We start from the raw sequence: 15,690 nt of genomic DNA on the forward strand, positions 1-15,690 counted from the left end.
ATGACCTCTTTAAAACCGTTATCTTTAATATTTTCAAGGATTCATATTTTGTACTTCAGGTCCAAGGCACCATCGGCCCATATTCAGATTTGTAGTCTAATCCTGAATATGTGGTTATTTTTCATTACTTTATCCACACGCATTACACCATTTCAAGCCCAGAATTTCTACACTTTTGTAGGGTTCGAGTTAACAACATATATTGTGGAGAAACATGCTTTTTCTTATATAAAGACATCTCAGATTATTTTAATGGAGCAGATTTTTTTTATAATGGTTTATGCAAGCAAATACTACTTTTTGTTTGCAATTATAGCTTTAAACATAATATTAAATGAAAGTCTGGTAGCTGGGAATGCTCTTGTTTCTAACCAAACATACAGGTTGACATGCGTACATGCAATGCAAGCGTAATCGATTTGATTCATTTTTAAAGATTCTTCCAACCTGCCGGCTATCTGTCTTGACACATAAACTCCATCTGTGTATCTTTGTTGGACAGATTCCCCTCAGTGGTTCCAGTTAATCTTGTTGGTTTCGCTATTGCTGATTGCTTATCATTACGCTGATGTCTCCAGCAACAAAGAGGAGATGACTTTTGCGACCTCGTTCCAGACTATGCTAATCCAGCACTCAATATGGCCTATCTGGGGATTTATGAAGGCAACAGTGGGCTTTCTGATTTACGGCTTTACACTGATCCATCTTCAGTAACACGTGGAAAGGTCTGCTCAATATGTTATCATCAAATCCAAACATTTAATGCTCGGTGCATGGTTGTTCAGCACGTAAGCGGCTTCAACGGAGGAGCCCGCTCGTTCATTTTAACATCATTTTGTTTGCTGGTTTTCGGGTTTTCAGAACTGCGGGATTAAGGGCGCAGAAGGGGTTTGTCTCATCACTGACCCCTTCAAGGTCTTCCGCTCTTTGAACGTTTTCACTGCGCCGCATAAAGACTTTTCAAACTCTTGGAACTCTAAAATTAAGCCATTTTCTCATGTGGTAACCCATGTGATTCTTTCATAAGAGATGCTCAGAGTTTTTCTCTGTGGTGTTCCGTTCTGTTCTAAGCTGCTTATGAAATTGCGTGAAATGGCAGTCGTCCAAATGCTCCCCTATAAACCCGAAGCAAAGTTGAATCTGAAAGTGCGAGTTCTAATGCAAGTTGTGACGAATTTGAGCATCAACTCCTACGTTCATCACAACAGAAGTGACATAATCAAATGAGCTGGACCGGTCGGGTTAGCCCCTTGTAGTGTGTTTGACTGTACCTTTCCAGTACATCCGGTACAGGATCGCTAGTTTTCCTTTTTGAACACATAGCCAAGGGCATATAGATTGCCTATGCTATTGGCACTTCTGCTAACAAGCGAAATCCAGAGTGCCTAGCTGCTCCTCCGAGTCAAGCGTGCCTCCGTTGGACCTCAATGATGCCAATTAGCCGGACCGTCTTCTCGCCATTTTGCATCGCCTCTAGCAGTGTGCGCGAGAGCTATCCAGGAGTTAAAGTCCCTGTTGAGTATGACTCTCAATTATGTCTTGTGTGCTTCATCACAGTTGAATTGCCATCTGGACTTGTCTGCTCATTAGCTTGTCCTGTCTGGACGATTTCACATGTTTTCCATCGCCAGCCACTGAGTCAGGCGGACATATAATGCATGTTGAGAGAAGAGGCTTGCTTTCCTTTCTAAAAGCTGAACTTGTAGGCTGTTTATAAGTCAGTATCAGCGAAATTCAGTATCACGGCACAATGCTTTTAAACACTATGACTTGTTCAGGAAAAAGTAATTCAAGAAAAGCAATTTAAGAAAGGTAATTGGCCAGTAATCCGTTTCAAGTCAATGAGGACCAATGGTTTTTGTAGAAAATATACACGCAGGTTTAAAAAGACAACAGGGTAAGTTAATGATGACATCATTTAAAATTTGAAGGCAAACTAAAGGGTTTGGCCACAATCTGACACTCTAGAATTGTGTTTGTAATAGTGAAGTGTTCTTGCATTACCGGTTGTGGCCTGATGGGAGAGCTATCTTTCCAAATTGAGCAGTTTTTCTTTCAGCCAGCACATTTTATTGTGACATCTGTTCCCTAGTAATGTGTCTTAAGAAACCAATGTGATAATCAGTTAAGAAGGGAATCTCACCACACTTTACACAAAGTGTGTTTAATTTGTTGATGTGCACATTGTGCTTTTGAATTGCTGTAGTCAAGCAAGCAACAAATTGGGAAATTAGGAAATGAACAAATTAGCTTCTCGTTTTAATGGTACAGACGTGAATTAAGACGTTGCATTTTTCTCGTTAACATGCTTTTTGGTTTTATTGTAATTGCTGCTAAAAAATCCCATCAAAGGAGATGAACATGCTATCATTAGCTCTCCAAGCAAGAATGTTCTTAGTTTTTTCTTTTTGTCATAGAATAATGGCTTTATCAAGTAAAGCAACACTGTAACAAATGGCACATATTCAATGCAAATGGAAGGATGGAAAGCATATGTTTAGTGGTGCATAAATGCACTATTAATGCATCTGACTGTTTGTGATAGTACCGAACATGTTCATCAATCACATATTAGTTATCGGTTCATTTGCCTTAAGCGTTCTACAGATTTAAAGGGATAGTTCACCCCAAAATACAAATTGTGTCATCATTTTTTACCCTAATGCCGTTTAAAACCTGTATGTGACTCTTTCGTCCTTGGAACACAAAAGATATTTAGAGAAACGTTTCGGTGGTTTTGTGTCCTTACAACGTCAAGTCAATGAGGGACCCCATTCGAGTAAATTATTTCTATTGTGATATGCATGTCTGTAGCTTTTTTTTATAAGTTCATTTCATACAAAGGTTAACTGTCAATAAATGAGTTATACACTGAAATGCAGATGCAATATAAATAAGGATACCAAAGATTGTGATCAATTACAATTTTAAAATAATTCACACTAGGGTAAACAATAATGTTATATTATATTGTGACCCAGATATCGATATAATACAGAATCATCAGGTACCTGCTAATTCAAACCCTTAGTACCCCTTGAACGAGTCTTTCCATTGTAGAGTTTTATAAGAGAAATGCTGAGTATGTGAAGTGATAGGTTCGACCTTGTGAAAATCAGATCAGGCTCTCATCCACCATCCTTATTGGCGTTTCAGTATACCTGACAGACTCAGCTGAAAGTGATTGTCATGCTCATGAATGGGCAGAATTGGCCTGGCTCAAGGCCACCTGTGTGATGTTCCTCATCTCTCCGCTGGCTCTTCACCGCGCTGTACACTGACCATCGGCACGGCGACCCACTAGGCCACTTTCCTGCCTCTCGCTCCCATTTCCTGCCAATTATCTGGATCACCAACACGACTGTTGTGGAGTAATGACTCTTCCTCGTTCTCAGTGCCTTTAGTGAGCCGTTGTGACTGAAGTGTGTTTCCGTAATGGCTTCTCTATGGGCATGGAGGAAAGATAGGAGACATTACTGGGACTGTTTCATTAAATGACCATGAAATTGAAAGCTGCTTCCCGTCTAACAAAGACGTGCTGGGCTTTTATCTCCGGTTTTGGGGAGGTTTGTTACTTACTTTTCCGCACCGCTGAGCTCATGCCGGTCTCTGATAAAGGCATGTCAGAAAATATTTATAATACATAACTCGTATAATGTTCCATCATATATCAAAACGTTTTGTGCAGATCGAAGATGGGATTGATATTTTATACATTATGAAGACAGTAATGTTTAGAGGAACAAAGCTTGTTTTTTTAAAGACTGTGTATCATTGGTCATTGGACTGGAAAGTGTGCTGCCTACATTGCAGTTTGTCACCGCTTCTATAGCTTGATCATCCCCGGACCTCCACGTCTCTTCATCATTGTCACTGTTTTGCTTCAGTTAACAGATGTCCTGCCACTCCAGCGACAAAGTAGATTTATGTTCTCGTGTAGATATATTTAAGAGGGCTGGGTCTCCTTCACTAACCATGTGTGGGAGTAAAACCCGTGTTTTAAAGAAATAGTTCACCCAAAAATGATGAGTTCTGTCCTCATTTACCCTCTTGCCATTTCATTATGTATACATAACTTTCTTTCTCCTGCAGAACACTTTTTTTAAAAAGAATGTTGGTAACTGAACAACGGCGGTACCCATTCACTTGTTTTGTATGGACACAAAACTTATGGAAGTGAATGGGTGCCGGCGTTGTTGAGTTACCAACATTCTTCAACATATCTTCATTTGTGTTCTGCTGAAGAAAGAGGTTGAGTAAATTAATTCATTTTTGTGCAAACTGTCCTTTCAAAAATTGACTGAGAAGTCATAGTTCAAGTGATGAAAGAAAAGTATGTATTCTTTAGTATTAGAACTTTTTGTATTTTGCGTAAGATCATTTTCTTGTTTGATACTAATAAACCATACCGTTTTTAATAAAATAACTTTTTACTGATAACCTGGTAAAGGCTAACATTTAGACTTCTCTGTTGTGCTTTTTAATTGGTTTTTGACTAATATTATGGTTTGTGTATATCTATAGATAAGTGTTTTTAGGTTCAGTGGGTACATTTTGCCTTAAGGAAAAGACAAATGATATATTATGCTCTTCTGATGAATTTATAGTTCACAGGCACCTGTTATTGACCTTTTTGATTTGTCTTTATTGGATAGCTATAAAAATGACTTTAGCCTCTGATCCTCGCTAATGATTCCTCTTCCTTTTTTATGTAGATGACAGCAAGATCACTGCCAGCGGTACAGTCTGATGAACGACTCCAGCCTCTTCTGAACCACCTCAGGTAATTGAAATGACATCATTGGAGAAATTGTCATCTGCTGTAAAACTACATTCTTTATTATTGTATTGTGGTGCACTTATAAATAAAGATAAAGTCGGATAAATATAGATATGCCGCACACACTGTTGCTAAATTTACTAACCACATCCACAAGTGGCTTTTCTTTTTGTTTCATTAAAAGACTCTTAAAAAAAGAACTTGTCTCACCACATTCCAGCAATAGTCCTGTTTGGTCGTCATGCCATGTTCCTGGCCTGCTGAGAACAGAGCGACAAGTCCACTCAAGGCCAAACAGCATGCAAAGTGACACTGACTGCTTTTCTTTATCGCCAGCATGTCTGTCATTTAGTTTCTTCCATTAATGTCCCATGCATGGTCGCATTATGATGCACGAGGGTCCTCCATGTCCGACTCTAGCCTTGCTTTTTGGCCGCAGCCCAGCAGGGATACCACTGTAGATTACAGCCAGCCCCTCCGTCATTGGCCAGCGAACACACAGGCAATCGAGTACATCCACTTGCTTCCAATGAAGAGGAACAATGGCAGCATTCCCAGCAGTCAATTCATTTGCTTTTTGATGGACTGTGAATGAGCGCGCTTTAATTGGATGTGTCTTTAGAGGCGGCGGTTGTGGCGGCAAATGATTGGCTGGAAGTCTCCCTCTCTCTCTTTTGTTATCGCTGGACTGGCCAGATAAGAGGGTACAAAGGGCCAATGTGGACCCCGAACAGTGAGGGAATGTCCCAGGCTACAAATGTAGAGGAAAGGAAGAGCGGGGCCTGGCTATATTTAAATTATTCATAACATCACACACAGACTCCGTGGACGCTGCGGTGTCTGCTAGGACCGGACCAAAAGTCTGTTGCTTTCCACAGGTCTCTTTCGGTTATGGGTCTGATGTCTTATGAAAAAGGCAAACGTTGTGTAGTATTGGCCTTTATAAGGATTTTCCCTAATGTCAGTGTGGTATTTTTGAGTGTCAAACTGAGAACTGTGGAACGGATAAAGTGCTTCTGTTGAACTTTAGTTCATTATATGATGCATTTTAATCCGTCCAGAACACATTTGATGTTTAATACGCAGCTACGTGCTGCAAAAATATGGACCAGTGAGGTTTCACAGTGAGCGAGTTACACAATAATAGTGTTTGACAAAATATTGTCGTGCTTGTACATGGAAAGACTCACGAGGGCTTTTGGAAGCCTGTTGTATCAAAAGGCTTTTTATAAATAAGATAACCCAAAAATTACTTTTAAAATAAAAATAAGCAAAATATTCTCTCTGTGATTTATCCTCATTTGTTCCCTTTGTTGTAGTCATGCGTACGTGGGCCAGGACTACAGCATTCAGAAGAACATTGGGAAAATTTCTCTGGAGCAGATTGATGCAGTAAGTATTGACATCATTGACACATCTGCGCAGTGATGCTCAACAATATGTTATGCAGCTTTTAAAGTCAAACAGCTTGTAACAAATCTTCTGTGACACTTGAGATTGTGTCGAACTGAATATTTGTAGGGTCTCAGGAGTTTGAACTTGAGCGCTTCATTTATATTTGGCATATGAATGCGACTTGGGCTCATGCGAAAGTTTTTCTTTTACTGAATACTCAAGTTACTAGGACATGTCCTACTTTGGTGGTTGAAATGGATGTTTGCAGATGTTTCTAGGGAGCAGTGCTGTCTGTGGACTGAACTGCTAGTGTGTTTTGCGTGTATGTGTGCGCGTGTTTGCCATCTCAGGGGCGATTGCTGTTCCAATTAAGTGGCTCATCAGCACATGCAAATTTTGTCCTTCACTTTTGGTTTTATTTAGACACATTAATGGAGGCATGGAATTGTTTTGTAATTAAAAGCCTTTGCGATTAAACAAGGGCTTTTGAACTTGATAACTGATTTGAATCTGCATGTCGGTTTTAAATGCGTACAGACACACAATCATTCAGTCTCTCTGTCTTTCGTCAGCTCGCTGCTAAGTCTTTTCCTCTGTGTATGAGGCACCTCCACAAGGCACTGAGAGAGAGCCATCACCTCCGCCACGGCGGACGTATGCAGTTCGGCCTCTTCCTCAAGGGCATTGGTCTTACTCTGGAACAAGCGCTACAGTTCTGGAGGTCGGAGTTCATCCGAGGGAAGGTCGATGCAGACAAGGTAACTCTTCAACTTCAGCTTACACTTCTTCCCACTGTCCTTGTTTTCCACAAGCCGACGTCCCAAGTGATTTTTTTTTGGCTGTAAAGTTTCAAGTGTTGGTAGCAAATCTTTGGTGTTCCACTTTTGATTCAGCTGATTCAGTTCATTTTCTTTTGCTTTATTTCTCTAACTATTTGACATGTCAGAGGGTCACCAAAACGAATGAGAGAGATATAAAAAACCCAGACTTATTAAACGCTCCCATTTTGATGGTGGAGATAATTTGCCGCCTTTCCATGGTCCCTTAATTACAATTCTAGAGAAACGCGTAAGATCTTATTTTTTGAACATGGTACATTAAACAAGAAAATTACACTCCCAATCTTAGACCCGTGCTTTCCTCCTCCCTCTGCTCCACAAATGAATGTTTATTCCCAACTGAGGCTCGATCAAGGAGAAACAAATGAAATTCACATCTCTACCAGAGAACGGCCTTCCTGACGGCCAGGCTTCTGAAAATAATCGGCTGTCTCACGAGAGCTCTACGCCTGGTTCAGAAACCTCCTGTCATTCATGTTGAATCTCTTTCTGGCTGCTGCAGCTGTTCTGACGCTCCAGGTTTTGTTTTATTTGTTGTATTCATAGCCAGTCAGTTGTTGTTGCTTTTGTGTTATAGCATCAGTTTATATATCATCTATGTAAAGGGGACAATCCACAGACCAGGAAATACAATATTAGATTATTGATGTCTTGGTATGGCCATTCTGTAATTTTATTGCATGTTTTAAAAACACATGTATATTTCATTATTTATCTATTTTTTGTCTTTCCCCTTTTTTCATTTGATCTGTGTTGCACTTTGTTCTTTTGCATAATTTTACTTTAAGATCATTTTGAATTGGATGTGATCAAACAAAGTGAAGACTGTATTTTTGCTTTTTTGCTTTGAATTTTGTCTGTGTTATTTAATCTGCTCCCTGCCCACAATACTTTTGTGAAAAATGTAAAGAAAATACTGATTCTTGGCAGGAGAATACTTGTGAATACAGTTTTGTAAGGTAAGATACTATTAGCCTGCTGCATTTTGATTTGAGAATAAGAAAGATCTTTGTTATAAAGCACATAAAATGCCCTCATGTACGCATCTGTGATATCGGATCCGTAATGGACTACATGCACGTCTTCTGCCTTCTCCTCGAAGAACGTCATTTCCTGTTCGGTGTTGAGCGTATCTACATCAGGAGATCATGGTCGATTATTTCTATTTTTAGGGCTGTCACTTAAATTAGCAGTGGTTCACCTCCTAATATGCTTTATAAACATATACTCATCCACTGAATAAAGCCATTGTATGCACCCTCCAGCAGTCCATCGGTTTCCTAAATGGTGTTAGGCTCATTCATAGATTATATGTTATGTTTTTTGTGGCATTTATCCTAAAACATTATAACAACACTTTTTAGAAAGGCCTATAGCTATTGACAAAAAATGCATTTACTTATGGATAGCATTACATTTGTAAATAAAGAAAACACAACATAGAGATCCAAACATTTCATAAAAACGTGCTGAGTGTCTTTGTCAGGTCCGTGCTCGCTCACACATGAAACACTGCAGCACATCGTACGATTTCGGGTCAGAAGTACATCACGAGGCTACGTGCAAGTAGTCCATTGGTCTGCTTTTGGTTGATGGTTGTGATGTTTTACTGAGTGTCATGTTTTGGAGAATGCATTATTAATGGATAGATACACAATGAGCGCAGGACAGCCTGGCCTACGTGTTGAACAATACTGCAGTTGTGGCGGTTTGATTGTTTTGGGTTCCTCTTCAATTGAATGGTTATCACCATCTGAAGTCATTTTGAAACGAAGACGCAACACAATGGATCTGTCGGTTTCTGCATTCACAGATGAAATGAGCATTGCTCTGTGGCATCATTGTAAAGCAAAACAGGAGGGAAATTCAGGCCACTTTTAATAGAATTGTGTGTTTTCATTGAGCAGGAAATAAGATGTCAGTTAGGTTAAAAAATAATTTGAAGAGATTTAAGAGGATAGACAGAGCTACAAACGCATCGCCAAGAGCACTTGCAAAGCAAAGAGGGATTTTATAATTTAGTGATTTGTTAATCATAAGATTCCAATCAACAAAGGATAAAGACCATACAGATCTTTTTTGTAGAGTTACAGCCTTCATAACTTTACCCCTAAATATAAGCAATTTATTTTTTCCTAGCAAAATTTTTTATAGCTGGTTTAATCTGTTATAAGGTAACCTCATAAAACCAGATTTATTGGAAATATATTCAGCAAACACGATCAATAAGGTTAAAAGTCTGTAATACCTGCGAAGGGTAGGTGTGCTATCAATGAGAATGAACACTACACACTTCACTACTATGTGAAATGTATAGTGTTCCTGATGGAAGGGTTGTTTTGCATTTAAAGGGATACGTCCCCCTAAACAAAAAATTCTGTCATCATTTACTCATATTCGAGTTGTTCCAAATCTGTATTAATGTCTTTGTTCTGATGAACCCAGAGAAAGATATTGGGAAGAATGCATATTACAAAAAATACAATGGTTGTCGAAAGTGTTCCTACTATGGGAGTAAAAATCTGGTAAATGATGAGTTTTAAGTTTTGGTTGAGGTATCCCTTTAAGAAAATTATAACTTGCAGAATTGAAAAAATATTTTTTTATTAGGGTTCACACCATTTATTCGTTTTTTAATAATTTTTCAAAATACTAAACTTTCAGGTTTTATTTATATTTTTAAGTTCAGATTTTTAATGTGGACATTTCAACGCCACATATATTGCTGGACATTTTTGGACTCTGTCCACCAGCGATCACTGGATCTTTGCTGTAGTGGCTTGAATTGCTTTATCAGCCAGCAACAGATGTAGATGTAATTGCATATGTAAATTCATTAATACACATGCTGTAAGACGCTCCTCATTGTCCTCTACGCACCCTCTTTTGGTCCCAGTCCAGTATGTAGATGAAGTCAGTGAACACTTGCCACCCCACATGTAAAGACCAGCGTCCCCGTGCAAAGCAATTACATGTTCTTGTCATATACTGCCCTGGAGCTGTGTGTGTTTAATCCACTTCTATCCCACTTCTGGCTGCTTCAATTCCTCGTTTTCCTCTGCCACAGCAGCTTAAAATAGTTTTCTCAGACCGGGAACAGTTAGAGGTGGATGGGCTTCCAAAAATCAAATCCAGGCCAATATTGGTATATTACAAATGTCCTGGCCATCTGAAACTTGTGGGTAGTAGAGCAGAAAAAAATCTAATATTAATTCCCTTTGTTCCTTGTTCTTTATTTGGCATTGGTCTTAACTTGTTCCCTGAAGCAAAATTCAAGAACTGTTAAAGTGGGCATTGAAACGAATAAGTAAATTTGCATGGGCACGCAAGTAATAGTCAACCACATCTTACATTATGTGGTTGATTTATTTCAAATTGTATTCCTTTTTATTGGAAATTGTGTAGTTTTGGTGCCTTCATTTCCATTTGATGTCACCGAGCATATTACTTTGATATTTTTGGAAGTAGCGGTTTTGGATTTGTATGAAATTTAGCGCCATCTTGCGGCGAGGTTGCGGATTGAAACCAATGGCTCACTCCAGAGCACTACGGTGGCTGATACAGAACTAAAATGTCATTGTTTTTGCTTCTTTGGCCAAGGAGATAACGTATATATGGATAATGTGCTCTGTAGAGCAGATTGTCTGTTTAGCTACTGTAGAAACAACATGGAGAATTTCATGCAAGGCGACCCGTGGTGTATGTAGATAGAAATAACTCATTCTAAGGTAATAAATGCTTCATAAAGGTCTTTATACACCTTTAAAGACGTAGCTAAGTATACTTTATTTCATTTCAGTCAATAGATCCTCTAAAAAGTTACACTGAACCCTGCGCAGTATAGCTCTCCTGCTTAAAGCAGCTCTCTCACTAAACATTTGCCATGCCGCACAACAAGCCTGAGTTCAAAGAGGCGCTTTCGCTTTGACTACTGCTAAGCCACTTTCACAGCCTCAAAAGCAGTCGAAGGGTGACCATTTACAAATATTCCTTCTCTTAGCCTCCAACCATTCGTCTGAAAGAAGTCAGGAGGTTAGAAAAAAAGAACACATCCAGACAAACACATTCTCCTGTGGTCACGCACCGCCACTCTCAAAAGTGCCCCATTTTCAGGGGTGGTTGAGTCGCCTCGTTCTGCCCTCTCAGGTGGAACTCGGTCCACCCACTCACAACCAACACCGCCCTCCTCGTGAGCCAGAGGCTGGCGTGGTCGACGGGATGCAGGTCACAGCTTTGTGAGTGATGTATGCGGGTGTCAAGGATATCAGCCCGGCACAAAGACCCCATTAGCATTCCACTTTCACTAGCAAACAAACATTTCAGTCTGGACCTCATCGTGGTGGTTGTGCAGATTTGCTGGAGGGTGTGGGTGGGTACAGATAACATTCCAATCTTAAATGTATTGCTTGGTTCTTGAATAAGCAGGATTGTATTTCTATCTGCACTTTAGCCATATACAGCTTTCTTTTGGCATGCCACCAGTTAGCATGTAGTGTTCATGCTCTTTTATTAGTGATGCATTGTATATACACATCAGATTTAAATAATGTATAAGTAAATGCTGAAGTTACTAACATTAGAAGAGTTAACATTAATAAATACTGTATTAGTATTGTTCATTTTTAGTTCATTTTAGCTTATGCATTACATTTAGGCATTTGGCAGACACTTTTATCCAATAAGCATTAACTTATTGTTAGCAAATAGTACACTATCGTAAAGTGTTACTGTAAAAACTCCTTTTGATGCCCAATCCGTTGCTCCCATCTTAGGTTTTAATCATCTGCAATGTATTTATTTGCTGTTCTTTTGACAACAATTATTATCATTATCATTTAGATTTGAACCACAGTACAAGCTACTGATAATAAAACCTTAGTACCTGACACTAGTGAGTCATTGATTTGGATGGTTTACCTTACACCTGATCTGTCTGATTCCTGCACAAGCTAGTGACTTTAATATCACCTGCTACATATCATTGGCATGGACCTTGTTGGGTGTCTGATTCATGCTGCAGGCCAGGAACGGCTAAGGGCAGGCGGCTGTGGCCTTCCGTGCTCCTTCCTGGCTAAATGCTTGCTGTTAACACTCATTTTGATTGAGTGAGCACAATGTGAGGTGAAGCGGGGTTATGCTCATTAGACTTGCTCACACATACCGGAGAGATTGGATTCTACACCGCCGAGGGACAATTCATAGTGAGCGAGCACTAGCCATTGTACTTCACAGCTACGGGTGGGAGAGACTACACTTTTATGTGAACCAATTAGGTTGGTTTTTGTTCTTCAAAAACAATTCAGCTTCTTAGTGTTATAGAAATAGTCTGAAAATCTAGAAAAGCGTTAATATCCGTCAACATTTTGTTAAAAAGATGAATAGGTTTTTTATGTGTGTTTAAAGGTCTTAGATGTGTATGAAGACCTTACATAATGAAGCATTATGTTTTTATTTTTTCAAAAAAAATAAGCTATTTCGATTTATATACACTTTCACTGAATTCACCATGTTGTTTCTACAGTAGCCCTAAACCGCAAACTTCTACAGTGCGTATTTCGTGAATATGTTATCTCCTTTCGGCAAAGAAGTCAAAAAGTGACAACATTTTAGTTCTGAGACAGCTACTGTAGTGCTTCGAACGGGGTCTCTTCGTATCGCCTCACGAATTGTCAAGTTTCAATTAGGTTTTTATTCTTCTGTGTATGTTTTTTATGCAACAAACATCAAAAACAAAGGAACAAAGCAAGAAGGTTTTTTTTTTCACCAGAGATCTTCTTTCTTCGGCTTATGGATATTAATCAATAGCAAAAAAGCCATCACCAAATTTTCCAGCCATGGGTGGTTTTAGCATTTTAAATAATTACATAGCAGGTCATCTCGAGCCTCACTAAAGTACATCATAGTCTCTTTTAGTCTTTACACAGCACTGAATCCTTTAACATTCGCACAGGGTGAATAATCTCAGAACATTAGAATGAAAAACAATTCACCAAAAGACAAAGGTAATTACGGTACTTTTTAGCATTTTGCCAGTAACCTTTAAGGCACATGAATCACGGTTTGGCTTCTTCACCCATGCAGAGGGGAGGATTTAAAAGATGGATGCGGAGAGCATCCTCCCTATCTCACACCTCCCTATCTCTCCTCCATCCTCAGATTTAATTGAACCATAATGCCTTTTTAAAATTCCCCACCTGTCCGTGGACACAGCACAAGAAAGCTTTGGACACACACCAAAGCTGGAAATGCACATGCTTTATTGCTTGTACAGTACCTTGAATTGTATGCTGCTTCGTCTCATAGCCTTGTGTTTAATTTGTATCCCGCAAAAAACGTTTTTAAATGGGATATGTTTAGTGTAAAAACATAAATCCTCCATAGCGAGAATTATCTTCTTGTGGTGTTTGTTTTGCAACTGAATAATATCCATCTTTCTCAGGCCAGTCTCTGTACCATCTCCTAATGTGTCCCTTAGGGAGTGTGTGGAGTATAATTTATGGAAAAATTGGTTCCCCTTACCGGTGTCAAGAAGGTAAGCGCTCTACGAGGAACAGAGGTGGAACAAAAGTGTCTAGCTTGTTTGGCGGCTGTGTTTTGTGAAACATCCCCCACACCCCCTATAGCATCTGCGTGTTTAATTGGAACGCCGGACCCCAGAGACCGGAGGCTCCTCCTCTACTGTATGCAGAAAACCAGGCCCTCTCAATCACTCAGACCTCCAACCGTTGATGGTGTTTACCCAGCCGAGTCTGCACACGCTGCAATAACTTAACAGAGCTAATTGACAACAAAAAGGAACTTATGAAAATCCCAGACAGGAAATATGAAGATACTTAATAATATATATAGATAGTGAAGGACAAGTATTTGTTTGCATGTTGGGAGTGGGAAGAGAAATAACATTTCATATTGTGGAATTATTCTTTCTTTTCTTTCCTTTATTGTTCTTCCTCAGCTTACTTCCTGTCTGCCTTTTTTCAGTTTCTGTCTGTGTTGTGGCTCTTTAACTGTCCGTTTTTCAGGTTGTCGTCCTCTTTGTCTGTCTTTTTTCTGTCTGTCCGTCCATCCTTCTGTCTGGCTGGCTTTCTGTTTGTCTTTTTTCTGTCAGTCTTGTTGTGTCTTTTTGTTTGTCTTTCTTTTTTACTGTCTGTTCTTCTGTCTCTCTATCCTTCCGTCTGACTGTCTTTCTGTTTTGGTTTCTTTCGGTCTGCCTTTCAATTTAACTGTCTTTTATTTTTTCTGACTTCTTTCTATCCTTCCATGTGGTTATCACTCTGTTTCTGTCTTTTTTCTGTCTGTCTTGTTGTGTCTTCTTTTTGTCTGTCTTTCTTTTTTACTGTCTGACTGTCTTTCTGTTTGGGTTTCTTTCGGTCTGGCTTGTTGTCCGTCGTCTTTCGGACTGCCTTTCAATTTAAATGTCTTATATTTTTTCTGACTGTCTATCTATCCTTCCATCTGGCTTTCGTTCTGTTTCTGTCTGACTTGTTGTTTGTCTCCTTTTTGTCTGTCTTTCTTTTTTACCGTCTGTTTTTCTGTCTGTCTATTCTTCTGACTGTCTTTCTGTTTTGGTTTCTTTCTGTCTGTCTTTCAATTTAACTGTCTTTAAATCTGTCTGACTTTCTATCTGTCCTTCCTTCTGTCTGTTTTTCTGTCTTATTTCTGTCTGTTTTGTTTGTCTGTCTGTATCTTCTTGCTGTTGTTCTTTGCTTCTCTACTGAAAACAGTCTTACAAGCAACAATCACAGAGGCCACAAGGACACTCATCTTTAAGTGTGAAATATATCTGAAGTACAGCAACAACGTATCTCTGGCACTTCAGCTGTGGATGTCATTGAGATTCAGTGCCAGCTCCACACTGTGCCCAACCTCTCATCCTTTCATCTTGGTTCGTGCTTAATGTCTCTGTTGAGACATCAGTCTTTTGAACTCAAATTTGGTATTTCTGTTCCTCCTTTTACAGCGCAATCTCAAGAAATTGTAGTAGTTTTCGGCCATCCTCACCCCATTATTTAAGAACACAAAGCATTGGCTTTTGTCAGAGATATGGAATACGGATCGTACCTCCCCGAGCAGTGATTTTGGACTTCAGTAGCTTTACGCACATTTGTCACTGTTGCCACCACTGTAGAATGCTTTACATTTCACAGGTAATCTCATGTGAAGTCAGAGCCATTTATCATTCTCTCTTCAAATGTGCCCATTGTTAACCATTCAAAAGGCATTAAATTGAACATGAAATGGGTGTATTACTGCAGCAGTCACAATGTACCATGTTGTCGGTGGTCATGACAGGTTCCTATTATGTCGGTGGCACAGACATCCGTGACAGACTGAGATTTTCTGTGATGTTATCTGCAGTCACAGATGGACATGTATGAATTCACCAATGTTTGTTTTAGCGAGAATATTTTTGTGTTTTGTAATCACCCACCCAACATTTTCTTCAATATGGTGGGTGGGCAGCTGGAGCTTAAATTCACTTTTACTAGCTGTTTCTTGCAATGTATTCAACCCTTTTGTTTGGTGCCTGTAGAAACACAATAACTTTTTGGGCTCAGTTATGTCTTTTATGACCATATCAAGAGGTTTTAGTCCTTTCAGACTGGGTTTTGTCCAAATGGTGAGATTGTTGTATAGAAACCCATCAGTAGGTTTACTCTGTAACACAAGCACTGC

The 15,690-nt window shown here is 39.4% G+C and overlaps 1 protein-coding gene across 3 annotated transcripts in view; it reads left to right on the forward strand.

The window, feature by feature from the left end:
* The window catches only part of prim2 (DNA primase subunit 2), a 43,337-nt gene that overhangs the window by 15,912 nt on the left and 11,735 nt on the right, over window positions 1–15,690 (forward strand). For 2 of the 3 annotated variants that reach the window (XM_079472384.1, XM_079472385.1), the window contains exons 8-10: window positions 4,716–4,783; window positions 6,100–6,172; window positions 6,748–6,933. In XM_079472384.1, the coding sequence (XP_079328510.1) occupies window positions 4,716–4,783; window positions 6,100–6,172; window positions 6,748–6,933 (327 nt within the window). Of the gene's footprint in view, window positions 1–4,715; window positions 4,784–6,099; window positions 6,173–6,747; window positions 6,934–7,400; window positions 8,278–15,690 lie in introns of those variants that run through there. The other variant, XM_079472386.1, reaches the window with a different exon arrangement.

Source organism: Barbatula barbatula (assembly GCF_947034865.1).
Source record: "Barbatula barbatula genome assembly, chromosome: 14".
NCBI lineage: Eukaryota > Metazoa > Chordata > Actinopteri > Cypriniformes > Nemacheilidae > Barbatula > Barbatula barbatula.